The sequence below is a fragment of the Empidonax traillii genome, unplaced genomic scaffold, assembly GCF_003031625.1.
Source record: "Empidonax traillii isolate 1590-97213 ecotype Southwest subspecies unplaced genomic scaffold, ASM303162v1 scaffold189:size1549363, whole genome shotgun sequence".
In the NCBI taxonomy this organism is placed as follows: domain Eukaryota; kingdom Metazoa; phylum Chordata; class Aves; order Passeriformes; family Tyrannidae; genus Empidonax; species Empidonax traillii.
The window spans coordinates 818814-838311 of NW_020955382.1; the positions used below are offsets into that span (position 1 = coordinate 818814).

The window sequence follows — 19498 nt, forward strand, 5'->3', positions numbered from 1 at the left end:
TTCATCATGTGAAGTTTTCTCTTGTATCTTTTTCTTTAACATTGCAACTGGCAATGGGTAATATTCAATGATTTCATATCCAAATACAAATTTAAAATAATGTTTAGATTAACAGAATTTTACTTACTGGCTAAAAGAGCAATAACATTTCCAAACTGTCATTTAATTTCTGGATATTTATGCAAAATACTTGCTGCTGCTACCTTTACACCAATCAATTCAGTTTCTGTTTACTATTTCATATACATCTTGATACACCTGCTTAGGAATTATGTGAAAATTTCCATGAAAAGTATCTCCTGTGATGGGGAGGTTTTGAAGATACCTCTCCTGAACTTCAAAACAGTAGTTTTACTAGTTTTATGTAGCTGGAGACTTTTCAATTTGCTTTACTAGACTGAAGTGCTTAGCTTTGTATTGAATGAACTCAGTCAGTGGTCTGCCAGAACTCAAAATATTCGTAGGATGGTGCTTTTTTAACTTCCACCTTCTGCAAGATGGGCACTCTTCCTGACCTGCACCTCCCAAAGTACTCTGTGGACTTTTCTTTGGCCTGGTGCATCAAGTTTTTGTAAACAGTTAAACATACTGCTGGAAATGAGTGTATGAGCTTCATGAGTATCAGAATAAGGTACAGGTTCAGTCTGAATTAGTTTAATTTTGGAAGAATGCTTTGACCTTTCCTGCAACTTGAAATTTGACTTTTTCAGCTTCACAGTTTTGTGGGTAAATTGTGAAATAGGATTCCATGCTTTTGAAAAAAATCTTATGATTGGAGGCTGTTTAGGTAGTCTTTAGCTGAACAGTAATGCAGCACTCTTGCAAGAAACTGGTGATTTTGAGGTACTACTGCTTTGTTATGCCTTTGAAATTAAGTTTCCTGAATATTGTTTCCTAGGGCATAGGTTTTTCCATAACTGAGTAATAATGTTGGACTGGTAAGAACAATGAATACCAGTAAAATAACTTCCATTTTTATGCAGAAGTCATTGTAATATTAACTGAACTGTGAGATTAAAAACTGGAGACAGTCTTTAAATGTGGCTTTTTGATCTATTTTGAATGTCTTTAAGACAAAAAGATGTGAAACAGATAAAAGGGAATTTAAGTATTGCTACCTAAGGAAAAATAAAGATTTAATGCTGTATTTTTAGGAAAAGAAGTTTTAACAGTTAAAAACCTAATGTAAGCAGTGAAAATTCAGATCCAGACTTATTTTGCTTTCTTTGTTTTGATACTATATAAAAAAGAAAATGTTCAAAACATTTTGACTGATAAACATAAAGGTAACTGTTGTGGATGTTGCAAGATGCTTCTGCAAGTACGAATTAATGCAATTATGAAATTGTTTACTGTTAAAATTTTAAGTAAATATTTGCAAAGTGATCTTGATATATAGTCCAGTTTTTAAAATACCCAAAATGTAGCTAATTGCTTTTCAGATTGAAAAGAGGCAATAATATAACAGGATTTCTTCTCAACAAAAATAACAATACTACATTAAAATAGCATAGTGCATATAGTGTGTGATGATATATAACATACTATGCTGTATAGGCACTATAATATTGGCATCTATAATAGCATGACATATAATGGTTTTATATCTACTATCATGAAAAGGTGTATTTTATGTATAGTGTGGGCACAAATTTTAGAGCATTTATCTGTTTTCTTTTTCATTTTAGGTTTTATATGAACAGTTCAAGTTTTTCTTGAATCTCTATTTCCTCGTCGTGTCCTGCTCACAGTTTGTACCAGCACTGAAAATAGGCTACCTGTACACATACTGGGCTCCTCTGGTAAACAGAAAAATACTATTAACTAGAAGTTTTGGGCAGTTTTGAATTTCAGATGAAAGGTTCATGTCTGTTCATTTGCAACTGGTAGACTGCATTGATCAAAGAACATAACAGAAGTAAAGTGCTGATTTGAAATGACGGTGTTTTACATCAGATACTCCAGAAGCTGTTGTTTGATAGCCCTCCTTTCCACTTGCCTGCCCCACAGGCTGGAGGTTGTTTTTTAACCATCTAGTCTGAGTGAGTAGTGCTCTGCTCTGGCTACTGGTCACTAGGGAGTTTAAAACAAAACAAAACCAAAAAACCTAAACAAACCAAGAGAAAAAAGCTCCAGCTACTAGAGAAACTTAATGGGTAGCATAGGTAATTTGTGTGTTAACTTCTTTACCATCAGTTATTTGTTCACTATTTCATGCTACCCAGACTAGGGCAGAATTGTGAGCACACATTTTTTGCATTCCTTCTGTACCAATTTTGATCACAACCTTTTCTTAACAAAAATTGAGACGAAATATTTAAAACCGTGAATTAAGCAGGAGGAAATTGTGCCTTTCAGTTATTAATTAAACATGCTTTTCCTAAACGATCACCCTGCCAGTTGGACTTGCTTTCTTCTGATGTGTCTTTTTTGTTATTGAGCCTTCTGCAGTATTTTCTTGGGAAAATGTTCAAACCACTTGCTTCTGACTCGGGTTTCCTAAGGTTTGAAAAATGTATTCAGAGGAGACTTTTTTGGTAGCCTGCCAGCTGTATTCCCATGATCTGGAATTCTTTTCTCATTTGTAACCAGATCATTACCTTCTCTTTGGTCTTTTTCCCGGCCCTTTCGTACCAGGTTTAAAGGCAGGAGGAACAAATGCCTTATGTTCTAAACTTATAAAAAAAAAAAGGTATTTTTCAGTAGCATTTATTCTCAGTGGTATTCAAGGGAACAGTGACACGCTGACTGCTTGAATAAAGGTCGTTCTTAACAAGTCAATAGAGTAAATATTCTGGATTGATTTCATTGTTTTAATTGTTGTAACATGTGTCCTTTTAAGTATGGATAAATGGAGAGACTGTCCTGGGTGTTCTTCACACCTCTCTTTCCAGGCAACTTTTTACTTCTGCTCCAAAAAAAAAAAACCACTTTCAAGACAGAAAGCTTGTTCAACAGTGGGATTTCAAATGGATATTTACAAAGGTCTTTGTCACTGACACAGTAAGAAAAGACAGAAGTCAGCTTTGTCTGGAAGTTGCTCTCTTTGCAGTGAAGTGCTATGTAAAGCTCTATACATCAGTGGGGTAGGAAGGAAAAAAAATTGCTTGTCTTATTCGAGGGTATTTTGAATTATGTTTCCCCGTTTTCACATACAGTTTGAAAATATCAATACCTCAATGCTAGTGGTGCCCTTTTTTGCTAAACTCGCTTGTTTCTACTTTAATAGCATTTCTACTAATGATCAACCTCTAGGTTGAATATAACTTAGTATCTGTGAAAATATAAAACATTTAAGGCCCATTGGGCTGCTTTTGTTGCTCAGCAGATTACTTTGGTTTTCTTCGAAGAGCATGTAAGTGCTGATAAATCTGCAGTAATAATCAGAGGAGCAGCTGTGACTAGTATTTTCTTCTCAAGATTTTAAAGTAAAATTGTTTGCCCTGATACTTAAAAGCAAATGAATAGAAGTAGACTGTTGCTAGAAGAGTTTTGGGTTTTTTTATGGTGCATGTGGGTTTTGTGAGTTGTTTTGGTTATGCTAGGGTTTTCCTGTCTTTGGTTTATTTGTTTTGGTTTTTTTTTTTTTTATTTCAACAACTTTTACAGCAGACATGATACACTTGGATCAAACTCTGAAGTTTTTAAAACAAGACTATTTTACTAGTTCATTGTTATTTGGATAGTAGGGAATGGACTTCTTCTTTTGACTCCAGCATACAAAAGTTGTAAAGCATACAAGTACGACTGTAAGCAGTATGCTAAAGATATTTACCTGCTTACAGTTAAAGAAGGGTGACAGGTTTCTTCTGTAAGACTGTCTTCACAACTTGGCTCTCCTTGGGAAGAGTATCAAGTTCGTTTGAGCAAATGAGGAAAAAGGGAAGTGTCTTTCTAAAATTGTTCCTCCTAGTCATGGTCAGCTGTACTGAGCTGCTCAGTAATGTACAGGGACCGCCAGGGGAAATTCTTCCAGTTAGCACCTTGCATTCTGTGTTTTGGTTACTGTCTGGTTAACAAGATAGGTACAAATGGCAAATACATTTGAGGGTGCTTCAGGAGTGCCCTTTCTTATGCTGCTGGAGTATCTAGGCTGACTAAGCATGTGAAAATGCTGCTGCTGGAAAAGGGGAAAATCCAGCTGCTCATTCATTTATGCCCTAGGAGTGAGAAGGAAGGCATTTTTCATAGGTCCTTTTGTGTTCTGCATAGTTGTAATGCAATTTGTAGCTAACATAAACCTCAACAAACAAGAAGCGTTTGACTACAAGGTCACAACAGAGTAACCCTTGGAACTTTGGTCTAGAACTGTAAAACAGCCCTAAAATCCCCAAGAGGATTTTAGTCAACATGCCTTTAGGAAAACTCTCCTCCTTCACTCCTTTTGTACTGCTGGGAGGTTAGGGAAAGGTTGGCAAACTGTTGGACTTCTGCAAGTTAAGTCTAACAGCATAAATTTTCTTCTGTAAAGTATTGATGGGTGTCTGAGGCTATATAGATAATCTAGAACCTTATCTGTTGGTGGATTTATCAATATTTGAATTTTTTTAGCCATCTTGCTTAAAATAATGCTAAGATTGCTGCACTGTTGAAAGTTCTATTTCTCTTTCTCTGATGGAGAAAAACCTTAAGTGCTCAGTCTAAGGCAGGAGACACAAACTGAGAAGATTTAGAGAGGGCAAGAGGAAACATCTGTGCTTATCCCTGAACTGTTCTGTGTTCTTTTTAGCTTACCATCCTTTGTGACCAGAGATCACCATAGTTGAGTGAAGCACTTTGTGTGCTTCAGCAAAAGCTGCAGTGGCACTGTCCTGTGACAGGAGCAGCCAAAGCATTTAGACACTTAGTTCTTCAGAACAACCCCCCTTTTTCTTCGTCGATGTTTGTGATGTATTGCCAGGTAACTTCATTTAAGATGGCAAAATAAACTAGCCGTCTGTTTATCTATTTCTGTCTGTTAGGAAGAAAGCAATTTTTCATCATTAGAACTGGGGGCTTTTTAAATGTTTTTGGTAAGGCCCTAAAATTTCTGGGAGATAGGGAAATATGCTTATTGAACTTATAAAGGCTGTCTTTAATTCATCCAAAGCATTTTCTTTTTTTACATTTCAAAATACTATCTTAATTTTGTCCACTTGGAGATGCAGTTACTCTAATTATATTTGTACAGTGTGCATGTATGTTTTGTTTTTTTTTTCCTGGAGTAAACAAAGATATTATTTTAACAAACGGAAGAAAACACATGCAATCAAAAAGGAGTAAATATTCTAAACACATGTTTTTACTCTGCATAGTCTCCATACTTGCCTATTTCTGTTCTAACGCTGAGGATTCTGAATTGCATATTTGTATCTTTCACAGGGATTTGTTTTGACGGTCACGGTGGTGCGGGAAGCTGTTGATGAATTTCGACGTTACAAAAGAGACAAAGAAATGAACTCGCAGTTGTACAGCAAGCTGACAGTACGAGGTCAGCAAAACCATTTGTGTAAATCCTTAAAATATTTCGTCTTTTTCTTATATGTGCATGTACAGACTTTCAGTTCAAAGAAATGTCTTAAGTAGTCAGAATGAAACTGATACTCAACTAAATAAAATATGTGATTTCCATTAGATAAATGATTGTTAAGCTTGATCTTTTTAAGAAGTTTTACAAATATTTTGTTGTTTGTAAAGGAAACATGTATGTATATAATTATATATATTTTTGAAGAATTCTACTGTTTAGCACCCTTACTTCAAAGTGCTGTTCTCTTCTGAAATTTATATTGAACAGTAACTCAGCAACATTGTCAACTATGTAGAAAGTGTATATAGGAAATAAAGGATCAGTAAATATTTAAGCTAATTAAAATTCACTGGAATCTTTCAAATTTGGTTAATAAATTCAAACTTAGGAAAAGGAAGATGTATTGTGAGTCATCTTCAGTATCAATAATATTGATTCAGTTTTTGCATATAATCTGAAATCTACTTGATCATGCAGTATCAAGAACAGTTTTCTTTGTAGAAATTAATAAAAAGAGAAATCAGTTATGACTTTTTTTTTGATGAACTCTCAATCCCATGTTGACAATGATTTGTGATCCTTGAACTAACAATATTTTGTGTCCAGTATTAAGAGTGAAAATGTTATTGCCATCACCACTCAAAATTCAGTTGTACTGCACATTACCACAAACCCATATATAAAATCTTGAATAGGTGACTGCACCTTTTTCGTAAAATAGGGTTCTTTCATAATAAGGCATTCTGACACTGAAAGATATCATTTTGAGACAAAAAAGGGGATTTCTTACTGTGATAAAATTAGACTAAAATTTTGTACAGGTTTTGAGAAGGATTTAGGTATTTATCTGTGCAAATTAAGAAAGTCAAACACTATGCTTCCATAAACTATAGTTATAAATAACTTTCAATATAATTACCTAACTTTTAATATTGGTAATATTCTTCATGTGGAAAATTTTCATTAGGCTTACTATACTAACCTACAGGCTGGTGGTTTGGAGAAAGAAGGCTTTGTTACTTGTGAATGAACAAACTTGATACTGATTTAATTAAAAGCCTGAAAATTGATACCACTCTTAAGAGTCACTTTTCAGAGTGGAACTACACTTTATGCTAACATCTTTTTTTTTTTCTTAGTGATTTTATGGTGTGTGTAGGTTTTACAGTCTTTGATTTGAAACTGGTTTTTTTTTTTTCCATTTCAAAGAGAGAAACTGACAGAGAGAGGTTAAGCAGGTTGCCCTTGCTCAAATTGGACAGTAGGAAAACTTTAAGTTAACAAGATTAAACGTTACCCTTAATTTAATCATTTCCAGTTAGTTGTTTTGCAAAATTGTGTTTACTAAAGGGAAATAAACATATTTGTCGCAATGGACCTGAATTGTGATTAATTACTTGCGTAAATATAGTGTGGGTAGGCTGATTTGTAGGCTAAAATCTTTGTACACAGGTTTGTAGTAGATGAAAATTGGGAATTCTGTCACTACCTAACAGGGTTAACTTTCTGTTGGAGTCTTTCTTAGCCTTGAAAAATGGTAAACAGGTAAAACATATGAATGCTGTCTTATGACTTGCATGTTGCTAGTGTAAGAAGTACAAGCTTTTGAAGATAAGGAGGTTCGCATTAGTGACTCTTGAAGACATAACATTTCTTTTTAGTAATTGGAAAACTTGAATATGCCTTTGTTCTAATCAGTAAGTCTTAGCTTTTTTTTTTATAATAATGAACTGCTCTGATCAGGAAATCGAGGGAGAATGGGACATCTCTATTAAGTGTTACTTATTTGTACTTGGACAGCAAGTAGAAATACTTGACTTGACCAGATTAAAGTACATGACTTGGCCTGATTAATGTCCATAGACTAATTCTGATCCATGAGATATCCGGTGTTACGCAGTTTTCTATTTTTCATGTAACATGGAAAAGCTCAGTCACCCCTTGGTGATTTTGCTGTGTGTGGCTTAGCACTTGTCAAGTAGGTGGTCTGCTACATGTGAAGTTTGAATAGTTTCTACTTTTTCAAGCCTTTGTGACAAGTGATGAAACATGCAAATCATTAAATTCATTGAATTTTTTTAGTGAGCAAATCAATGAAGTGTGCCCGTGTCCATGTCTGTATACTTGGTTATGGTGCTAAATATCTTAAGTTGTTCAGTGTATGATGCATTCTGCTGTCTTAATCCTTTTGAGATGCTTACTGTGAAATCTATTTTCCTTTTCTGCATATCAAAGTCTACAGATTCTTAATAGATAGTTTCCAGTAAGCTTGCAAGTTTAACTTGAAGGGAAGAAGAGTATTTGCCTGTAGAATTGAAATTACCTGGCTGTTGAAGATTCTGTGAATTTAATTGCCTTTTTCTGCTTCAGAGCAGTTCGCCTCTATATCTTTTGTAGAGTAGAAACTGCAGTGGAAAAAATTTTAAGACCTGTGCATACAGGTTTGGCAGGACTTGTGTTTTGCTTTCCTAAGGAACTATAATACATTTGGGACACTTTCTTGTCTCATACACTTAGGTATGATCAGTTAAGTGCCTGTGAAAAGACTCTGCTACTCTGCAGAGGAATCACCTCAAGTTTATGACTAGGCTGTTATCTCTTCCATTAACCTGTGAAGAGCCAATTGGATAATAAAATTATAAAGCAATACTGTTTCCTCTTCTTTTTTTTTTCTTTTTTTCTTGAAGTTGGCAGTCCTGCTCTGAACCTTTTGTTCACTGTGCAGTGTTATTGAAGTTTTTTAGAAATAAAAAAAATCAAGAAGAAAACAACTAACTATAATAATCTCAACAAGTGGCAGAAGTGGCCTGCATCTGTCACTTCATGTCAGGATTTTTAACATGCTGCAGAACTCGCACTTTGCAACTTGCAAAGCAAAAGAAAAATTGAATGACAGGAGAGATTAGTTTAATGAAATAATTCCATGCAGGCTTCAAATGTGAAAGGCTTACATCTTTGCTGTATCCTTAAATGATGTTAAGACATGAAGTTGAAAACATGTATTTAAAACTGTGAAATTGAGAAAATATCAATAACTACTACTCAAGAGAAAAAAGTATGAAAGCTACTATGTTTCTGGAGAGCTACAGTGATTTTTTTCAATTCTTTTTTTTTTTTTTTAAGAATTTCAGCTCTCCAAGAACAGGTTGTCCTTCTGCTTTTGAAAAGCCAGTTCATTAGAAAAACCCCATTATATATGAATCTAGAGGTACAACATCACATCTTTATTGCTTGCAGTATTTCAGACTCCCTGATGACTTAATTCCTGGTATTCAGACCATTTGGAACAAATATGTTTTTAAAGAATTGTATCAATTTTATCTAACTGATTGGGGGAGCAGTAGCAACAGCAGAAACAGAACTTGAAATTTTCATGTAAGAAAGACTTTGAAATGGGGACCAAAAGAGGGGAAAAGTCAGGGATGCTGTTCTTCCACATTTTTGCAACATCGAGGAGATTGGATAGTGAAGAATAAAGGTTGTCCATTTCAACTTCACAAGAGGAGACAGGACACAGAGGATCTGTCTCGAGTTTTTAGATTGGTAATTAAAGGCTAATCTGAGTTCACCATATAAGATAAAGTTTGAAAGGACAGCACTTGCTCTGAAAGATCAGCATCCTCACCCTGGACTTACTGCAGCTTTAAGCTTTCCCCCACTGCCTGCCTGCTTGCTCCTCCTCCAACTCACCATTATATTATGTGTACTATAATTATGCTGTCAATTTGGGCTAATGGATACCAGGCAAAACTTTCATATCCTTCTTTCCTTTACTAGTGTCATTCAAGAGTTTTGTATTTCAGGGTTAGACATAAGCTGCATTACCAACTCCACCATCAGTTCTTCGGACAGTATTCAAAGTATCATGGGTAAAATGTAATAGCAACTTAAAAGGAATCTGAAAATGCTATTTGCAGAAGTGGCTATTCTTTCATGGGTGGCACTCGTGTAGTGGAGGCACTTTCTAATAAGAAGAAGTAAAGTATAGTTTATACCCACATTTTGTTTACTTCACTTCTTAATTTTTTGTGTGAAGTACTTGTTAGCATATACGAGGTATTTTTTAGTTTCTCAGATCATTGCAGTTCATTTCAAATGGCTTTATCTTGGGAGCATAATGAATTACTACAGGCACATTTCAGTGTTCCAGTTCTGCATAATTCTATATGTTGCTTTAGGCGAAAGCCTTGCGCCTCAGTGGACTATAAAGTCTGGATGCGCAGCCACTTCTGACAGCTTTGGACTTTTTATCGGTAATTGCACAGATGGTGAAGTGTGTTTTGCTACAGAGATGTTTTTAGAGAAAAAATAGTTTGCAAAAATAATTTATGCAGTGAATAACATTCAGTGTCTTATTTCTCCAAATGCATCTTCACTAAGATGTAGTATTGCATATTTTAATGTTCTCTGAAATGGTATTTCATGAGTCTGATTTTTGCTAGTCTAAAACAAAGTGTTATGTGTTGAGTTTTCAGAACTTTAAGCCACTTTTTAAATTACTGCCACATTTTGCTGTTTAGTTTTTAATGGAATGTGTCCTGCCATTCAAACTCACTGTAGAATTGTCTTGTATGTCACAGGCCACTTTCTTGTGAGTGAGGATGTACAGGATGCTCTTAACAAGACATATTAGTGTCTAATAAAGACAACATTCTGTGCTGTTTTACTAAGCCACCTGGAAAACAGTCTGATGAGGAAACTTTTCAATTCATAATGGGAAATTCCTGGAATTGCTAGACTAAGTACAAACAAAGGTGCAGTGTGAGTTCCTGTTGGTATACTTGGCACCAGAATTTTTTTGCTTCATGTCTGCACTACATCATGTTGCAAATGAATGTTCTACCTTCTCTTGTCCTCTGAGGTTTAGTGTCTTTTGATCTTTACTGTAGATGCTGTTAGAACATGACCATGGAAAACTGGATTATTTTAGTTGATAAAATTACTGATAGTTGCATTTGATGAGTAGCTCTGAATGGTTTTGCTCATACATGACTGCATGGGGGGTATATATCTGAGAGTTGGCACAGCTTATACTAGGATTTTTCTGGTTCTTATCATTATAATGAGTGGATTGATAAACTTGTGAAAATTATTAGGGGAAGAATGGAAAATGATATGCTATCCTTTTGGTAACACCAACAGACTTAGAAAGCAAAGTAAATGTTTGTAGTTGGTTTGACCCTGGCTGGATGCCAGGGTACCCACCAAGCTGCTCTCTCACCCTCCCTCTGCAAAGTAGCAGAGGAGAGAAAAGAAAACAGCAAGGAATTCCTGAGGATAGATAAGGGCAAAACAGATTCAACGTAGGGAATAAAACTTAAATTTGTTACTAACAAGATAAAACTAAGTGAGAAATAAAACAGTCTTAAACAAAAACCTTCCCCCTCTCCCCCCGCTTTCTTCCAGGTTCTCCCTCCTCCCCCCAGCAGGGCAGGGGGATGAGAAGAGGTTTTGAAATCGGTTTGAGTCCATTCCTTGGACAGCAGATCTTGCTAATCTGCTGTCCTGTGGGTTACTCTTCCATCAGGTGCAGGGAGGGGGTCTTTGCACCCCAATAGTCTTCTATGGGCTGCAGGGGGACAACCTGTGTCACCATAGTCATGACCACAGGGGGTCATGAATCTGAGTTCTTCCTCTGCTTCTGTGGGATCCCTCTCCAGGGGAGACAGTCTGTGATGGACCTCTCCCCGTGTGTCCATCCACCCCTCAGGCGACAGTTCTCTTCAGTCTGCTGTCCCATGGGTCATTCCGGACAAATCCTACCCGGGAAAACTTGTTTTTTCTTCTCGATGGGCCACAGGTCTCCTGCAGGACTTTGCTCTATCCTTAAACCCCCCATGGGCTCACAGTTTCCTTCATGCATCCACCTGCTCCAGCATGGGCTCTTCCCTGAGCTGCAGGGGGGTCTCTGCGCTCCAGTGATCTTCCACAGGCAGCAGGGGCCTCAGCTCTCAGTCTTTCCCCTGCTGGAGGGGGAGAGGGAGGACCCCCAGGCCCCTCTTCCCCCTTCCCTCTGCTCTGACCTTGGAGTCTGCTTGTTACCCCATGTTTTCCTCTGCTCTCCCCCGGGCTGGAATTTCTTACTGCCTTTTAATAAACATTATGTAAGTGTAAGGAATTCTTTGAGGTTAACTACCTGATCTCTCTTTATTGAGAGTTGCAATGGAAAGGTCTCATGGATTTGGAACCTAACTTAGGGGTTTTTTTGATGCTTAGTATAACTTTGAGAGATGACAGTGCATTGACAAACCTACTACTTGTGGTATTTTTGATTAAACTTCAAGCTGATTGCTGCTCCTTCTGTGCTTTTGTGGGTTTTCTGTTTTAATTCATTCAATTTGATTTTCATTTAGAACTCTACCACTTTACCATGTTTTGACATACTTGCCATTTCATACCTGCTGATCAGATACCTGCTGATGGAAATCATGATAGTGTTTCTGTTGAGAAAAGATCGTACTTATGGAGATGTGTTTCAGATCATCAGGCTATGTAAATATGCGTGTGTTTATATCCTAAAGGGTTTTTTGGGTCTTGATTGTTTTTAACTCTGAGAAGCAACTTTATTCTGGGACTAGAACTCCTGAATTCTAATTAGATCAACAATAACATACTTTGGGCAGTAGCTTAAACCTCTCTGTCTCGGTTTTTCAGTCCATCAAATAAAAATGTTAAAACTTAACAACCTTGCAAATATTAATACCCTACAGAACATACAGAAATTAAATTGGAAAATGTGCTGTGTATATTTTTGAATGAGTTGTTCACAGCAGTTACTGAATAGGCTGCTTTAGAGAATGAAAAAATCAGCTCTTGAAATTTTGCTTTTCTGAAATCTTCAGGCATTTCTTTCAACTTCAGAGAAACTTACTGCTTTTCTACTATAATTGCCAGTAAGTGTCAGACCGTGCCAATTATGTCAGTAACTGTTGGCTACCTGTTGGTAACTGGGCTGTGAATAACAATTCACGTGTGTGAGATTGTCTCATGACTGTAAGCCTAACAACTCTTGACTTGTCAGCCATGGAAGTGCTGTTTAGTAGGTGATGTAAAAGACTCCTGTTTCCAATTTATAACTCTATTACTGATACCATAGGTCAGACTTGAGCGTCTCCCATACATTTGTTTTTCCTCTAATACTTCTACAATACCTAACTGGTTACAAAGGTAGAATTTTTTAACCAGTGACTTATTTATTGAAACAGATGAAATCTATTCCTTAACGTGTCCATCAAAGATCTGTTTTGTATAAATTGTAACATTTTCACCAAACAATGCCATCTTTAAATAATGCTTGCATTCTGGGATTTATATTCTTATTCTTCATTATTGTCTGCCTAAGTTGATTGCTTTTCTTTTTTTTTTTTTTAAGGTAAAGTGCAAGTTAAGAGTTCAGACATACAAGTTGGAGACCTCATCATAGTGGAAAAGGTTGATACTTTTAAAATATATTTTAAAGCCTAAAGATTATTAACATGCTAATTATCTTCTGAAGAAAAGTGTATCAAGGTACTTATCTGTGCAGTATTAACTAGACAGTGTTTTAGTTCAAGTCTTATTTGAGAATCCTCAGGGAAGTCTATTTTAGAATTAATTATAAGCTTAATTAAATGTACCCATTTATATTTTATGAATTGGTATATGCTCAAATCTATTTTGTGAAGGGAATACAATTACAGAATTAAATTCCCTGACTTGCTGTGCTGAATGGTTTAAGTTTTCTGATCACTGGAACCTTCCCTCTGATGCTCAATTCTGTTTTTCTGTCTGAAACCTTCAAAGATGAGCTTTATTTATGTGTTTATATATATATATATATATTTGTTTGTATTATCTAATCATAGTATGTATCTAGCTATATATATAATTAAGTAATAAGAAAGTTTATATATTTTAGAAAGGGAGAAAAAGCTGTTCAGTTTGATTGCAAATGGTGAGTGAGAGCTGTCAATTCTTTTTCACTCTGTTAACATGACAGTAAAGACTGTTGCGTATTTCAGTTGTGTTTCTGGGCTACTAAGAAATTATTATGACCTTAGAATTCAGAGGTAACTATTTTTACTTATATTAATTCTGGAAAGGTGACTCGCTTTCTGGGTGCCACCAAGTAATTCCCATCACACTTTCTTTAGAGAGCTAATCCATGGAGATGCTGGAAGGAGGCACCTTGAAGCTTGTATCTGCTTTTGCTTATTTTGAAAAATTTCTGTCTCTTCTGTAGTCCAAGGAAAGAACAATACACCCAATTCTCATTTAGTTTGCTGCTCTCAGCTTAAAATATATATGTTTTCATTATAGTTTGCGTTATTTCTTGCTCTTTTTTCCTTTCCTCTGCTCTGTTTACCTTACATCTTTTGGGACCTGTCTGAGCAGCATATACTAGCATCCACAAGTTAGGCACTAAGATGTCTGGCCTTCATATCTGTTTTGCCTTGCCCCTTGCTATCTTAGAGTGCAGGTGGAATCAGCTTGCAGGGGCTTGCTTGCACATATGCCAGATTTTCTAGGAGACTGAGAACTAGATATTTGTTTTGATTTTTATTAGGGAACTTTTTTGGGGGCCTTCCTAATCTCTGTACTTGAAATTAATTATAATAGAATATAGAGATAATCTGCCTTCCCCGAAAGTTACTGAGATCCATCTGTCTGTTGGATTATACTAGAATTTGGCAAACTGGAGTTATGTTGGATATCAGTCTGTCTTGTTTGAGGTGGGTTGTTAGCATCTATTTTAGAATTATTTGCAGTAACTCAAAGCTCACGTGTTGTGAGTACCTGAAGTTTCCAATGGAAAAAAAAAAGTTTAAGGATGTAGGGAAATAATGAGTAGTGTTCTTTTTGATGAAGATTTAACTCGGGTATCTCCATAAGATTCATGTAATTGTTTGAATGTTGTATTTCAGCTTCAAACTCCTTACTGTCCCAGCAGTGCAGCTTTTTTTTCTCCTTTTGAACTATCTGGGGATGCTTTCAGACTAATGAATTTAAATGTTTTCTGGTTCTTTTGAGAAGTGTATTTTGTTGGAGCAAGCAGTTTTCAGTTTCAGAGTATGACTCTTAAGCCAAAGAATCAGTCAGGAGTGAAATGTTCAATTGCTCACTCTAATGGCAGAGGAACAAGTTAACATTGTATTTGACTGGTAGATGCATCAACAGCATTTCCGCAGTGAAATTAATGACTCATTTGAGCTGAAGATCCATATGTTAACTAGTGACTGCATCACAAATACTAACAACTTAAGTGAAAGGCTTTTCTAGATTTAAACCTTGACTATCCTGTGATTATTGTCTTTTTTTAAATAGTCTAATTAATTTCAAAGTATCTCTTAAGTGACTATAATCTGCTTAAAACAGTTTATTTTCAAGTAATACATCTATTGTTCCAACTGAAAATTTTGTAGTGCACTATTACTAAGGCAGCAAGAAGCGTGAATAGATGAAAATATTGCCTGTTTTTTAAAAGTTAAAAGACATTGGTATATGGAAGCTGAAAAATAGTCCCCTGCCTTGAACAGGCAAACTACTTCTAGATGTTCTCCTTGACTTGTGTTAAGATAGATTTTTAGTTTCCATTGGGAGCACAGATGTGCATAGGGATCCTAAATAAGACAATTGAAGGGATGAGTTGATGGGTTCAGATATTGCTGTTTAGACACTGTAGCTTATCGACAGTTTGGAATATGTTTTGGAGGTGTGAAGAGGGTATAAAACATAACATATTTAGTTAATAGTAATAACTACACATTTATGTAACAACCTTTAACAGTAACAAAACATAGTAGTGTTTAAAAGCATGCTGAACCATAATGCTATGTGTTAAAACCTTTTGAGCTTTTCTTGGAGCTGTAAAGGGACACAATTGGGTTTTTCCTAATCTCTGGTGTAAAATGACATTAATCCAGTATTTGCAAGGATTGCAGCTAGTGCCAGAATGCAGTATTGCACAGCATGCAGATCCAGGAAGACAACTGGGAAATGTCTCTTCCATTTATAACTCAGAAGCGAGCAGGAATATTTTAGTCAATGAGAAAAGTAGATGTTTCATTGCAAGACACGAGAAGAAAGGACAGTAAATGCAAAATTCTGAGAGTCTGTAGACATTGGCAGTTAAGGGCAACTGGAAGACTGATTAGGGAACAAGAAAAGTTTATGTAAATAACAATTTCCTGATAATAATATGCGAAAAATGCAAAAGTAATTTGAAAGCTTTCAGAAGCAGTATTTTCCAAGTGAATATTGTAGCCTGTGCTTCAGAAAAGTATTAGGTGTGTTTATGGGTCTTGTTTGCCAGTCTGGCTAGTATTCCTGGTTGGCATGGAGTTGCTCATGGGAACCCAGCAGCTCGGGAAGCACTTATGACCATTGTCTTGCTGTGGTTAGATCTCAAGGACTGAGTCTCTAAGTCTGCAAACAATGAGATAAATGGAAACCCTCCTTTTATGGAGCCCTATTTCTGCCTGGATTTAAGCAAAACAATGTATTCAAGGCATTTTCATGACATATATTCAAATTTCAGTATGTATCAATAAACATTTCTAGCTTCATCTCCATGGTAATTGAGATTACGTAGTTTCTTCATGGGTTTCTGAATGCTTGAAGTTGTATATGTTGTCATTTTAACTTGTTCTACTTTGATAAATATGACATGAGAGGGCTAACATGATTGATATATTGCTGCTGTTTGTCTGTGACAATGTACAACGGAATTTAATTTTCTCCATAATGAGATGTTAAAGGTTTTTGTAGCATACTTGCCATCTGTTTCTGTGTAGTCACTCTTATAGAAACTAGGTATGTCTTTGCAGGGGTGTCTTTGCTCTTCAGTGTCAGCAGTAATAATGACAATGTTTTTTGGTCTACACTACTCCTGCAGTATCTTTCTGCTCACTTTCCAAAATATGGAAGACCTGATGAAAAACAAGATGTCAGTTTTGAAGACAAGCCAGTCTCTAGCCTTCCCTACATAGTACGATACATTCAGATAAATTTTTGCAGAAAAGCTTTACATTATTTTACAGGCAAGAAAAATGAGCAGAGAGAACACAAAAGGAGGCAAAATTAATATGCATTTTTTTCTGTTAAAATGAGAAAATATTCACATAACTAGTCGGATAGCATTCTGTAACTTCCTCATGGGGACAGTGGGGGAGGAGTTGCTGATCTCTCTCTGGTGATCAGCGATAGGACACAAGAAAGTGGAATCACAAGGACATGTAGTGACAGTACAAGGGTAATGGCTTTAAACTGAAAAAGGGTCTATTTAGCTTAGATAGTAGCTAGAAATTCTTCACTGGAAGAGGTTGCCCAGAGCAACTGTGGATGCCCTGTCCCTGGAAGTGTTCGAGGCCAGGTTGCATGGGACTCTGAGAAATCTGGTCTAGCGAAAGCTGTCCCTGCCCATGGCAGAGGATTTGGAACTAGGTGATTTTTAAGGTCCCTTCCAACCCAAAGCATTCTGATTCTGTGAAAGAAGTTGTATCAGGGAAAATTCTGGGAAAAGGCTCTTCACTGAGAGGCAGGTCGATCACTGGAACAGGTTCCCCAGGAAAGTGGTCATGGCCCCAGGCTTGTCCAAGTTCAAGAAGTGTCTGGATGATGCTCTTAGTCAAACTACCTGGTTTAGTCTCAGGCAGTCCCCAAACGAGCAGGAAGTTGGACTCTGTGATCCTTATGGGTCCCTTCCAGCTTGAGATATCCTATGATTCTGCCCAATTTTGTCAGGCATAAAGTACCTGAATCTTGGATAGCATGTACCAGGTGACTGTTTCATTTTCTGAATGGGAAACATGTGTCCTCTGGAAGCTGCTAATGACTGTAGAAACCTGATACCTCATTCATATTATTAGAATTTCTATTTAATTTGGTATTAGATCATTTGACTGTTACTTTTGCAAAATTTTTGCATGTTGGTCAAGTGGTTTTGCTTGTTTACAAGTAACTGGAAGTTTGTAGGCATGAAGTCAGTAACCTGAAACTTGTGTAATGGATTTATGTCAGAGCTGGCAGGGAAGCTGCAAAAATGTATAGCTAATCTATATGAAGACTGGATATCTGTTTAATTGTTATTGTCATTTAAGGACAGAATTATTTAATTTTGAAATTGCCTTTTCCTTTTCCTCTTTTTTCATCTAATAGGTGCATAATAATATAATTTAAGGTTAATGTTTTTATTGCAGTTTTTTCCAAATCTGAACGAGATATTCCCAGTTGAATCTGGGTTCATGATGGATAATAAATTTCACTACATGTATAATTATTATCTATTATGAGACAAGATTCAAAGAAATGCTGTACTAGTTGCAGATGAGCAGCCTCTTTAAGGTGAATACGGCTGGCATACAGACAGGCACATGAATTTTACTTCTATTATAAAAGCACAAAGAGTTAAAATGGAAATTGCTGCAAATCAGGAAGTATTCATATCCATAATTTTAAGGTATGCAGAGGGTTTTTTTTGCTACCTGCATAAGATTTTTAGGTGAACAAGAATATGCATCTATTTTCTAGTGTTTCCCAACGTGCTTGTTTTCCAAGCATCGTTTTTGCTTATGATGGTACCATCTCTGTGGCCCTTTGTGGTCCCTCTCTGCTGAATTTGCTCATAGCAAATACAGTCACAGTTGCTTCCAGTCCCATTTCTCAATTGGTGTCCTTGAGAGTATGTTACAGGGAGTGCTAAGAGGTACGTGCCTCCCAGGGATTTTAGGGAGTTTACAGCATCTTATTTTCAAAGCTAAGCCCATATAACACATAGTCTGCCAGTTCACTCTGGCAGATCTATTCAGACCACACAGTTCCAAGTGGCACTGTTGTTGGCTGCATGCTCATCTTGGGAAGGTTTCTTGGGAGTAATGGAAAACTTTCCCTATAGTATCCAGGATGTTTTTGATCAGAAATAATATTGCTATGTGACCGAGGCAAATGTTAGAGTTCAGCGTTATATACAGGGAAAAAGCATGAGCTTCAGTGTTGTTGTCTGATGTAAATACGTATTTATTCTCCACTGTGAGTGAGACTGAATTTTTTCACTCACTGAACTGATTTTTATGGATAGTCAGGGATAATATTTTGAAGGTCCCACACAGAGTGTTGTACAAAGCAGTGTTTATGTATCTTGACGGATGTATTTTGAGCTGTTTTATTGGAGGGAACTAGGACTGTATGTATTTCAAATATTTTTCTATGCCTTGGAGTGATGAAGGCAAAGTGCTACCTTCAATTAAAGTAAAAGATGGGAGGGTTAAAAGTAAAAAAAATACATATCTGATTTTGAATTAAAGCAGTTTGAGAATGCAGGGTTTCTTTCTGTTTATAGCAGTGTTATGTCCTTAATTGTTGAGATGGGGGACTGACTTGACTCAAATGAGCAAATAATACCCCTCTGTCTTTGTGCTAATTCTTCTACGAGCTTTTCTGAATGTTTGTTATTGCTGTGGTTTGGGCTATTCCTGGGATAAGTGTGTTCAGAGCTGCTCCATGCTGAATGCACTTGAATTTCATGTAAATATAATTTTGAACCCATTATGTTTTTCTTTGATAGTTGTCTTTTTGTAGTAATTCATACAATCATGCCACTTTGATTCAGTGAATCAAGATATTGTGACTAGGATTATCCTTATAAAATTTACAGGCAGGACTGTGTGCTGCGTTCAGTATGGGAGATACTCCAGTGCTTAATGCCTTCAGCTTTTCAGGTTAGCTTGACCTCATCTGCATTGCTTTTTCTTCTGTACAAAATAATTAACCAGTTTTCTATAGCTGATAGTTAATGCTCAAAATACAAGCACAGTTGAATTATTATTGCTGTATCAATTTTGCAATTTGGTTATAATCGAAGTGTGACATAGGGAATAACTGAGTAGTTTTGAAATGCTCATATACCAATTTGAGCCTCTTAATTTTTTTATGTTGAGTAAATTTGCTCAGTCTTTTAAGGCTAAATTCTGAGGTTCATGTATGCTGTGGTCATCTTTGTCACTATATGTATTT

General features: G+C 36.2%; 1 protein-coding gene across 4 annotated transcripts in view; it reads left to right on the forward strand.

Moving 5' to 3' along the window:
* Window positions 1-19498, forward strand: part of ATP9B (ATPase phospholipid transporting 9B (putative)) — a 158455-nt gene that overhangs the window by 30031 nt on the left and 108926 nt on the right. For all 4 annotated transcript variants that reach the window (XM_027886517.1, XM_027886519.1, XM_027886520.1 and 1 more), the window contains exons 4-6: window positions 1689-1802; window positions 5362-5470; window positions 12882-12940. In XM_027886517.1, the coding sequence (XP_027742318.1) occupies window positions 1689-1802; window positions 5362-5470; window positions 12882-12940 (282 nt within the window). The remainder of the gene's footprint in view (window positions 1-1688; window positions 1803-5361; window positions 5471-12881; window positions 12941-19498) is intronic.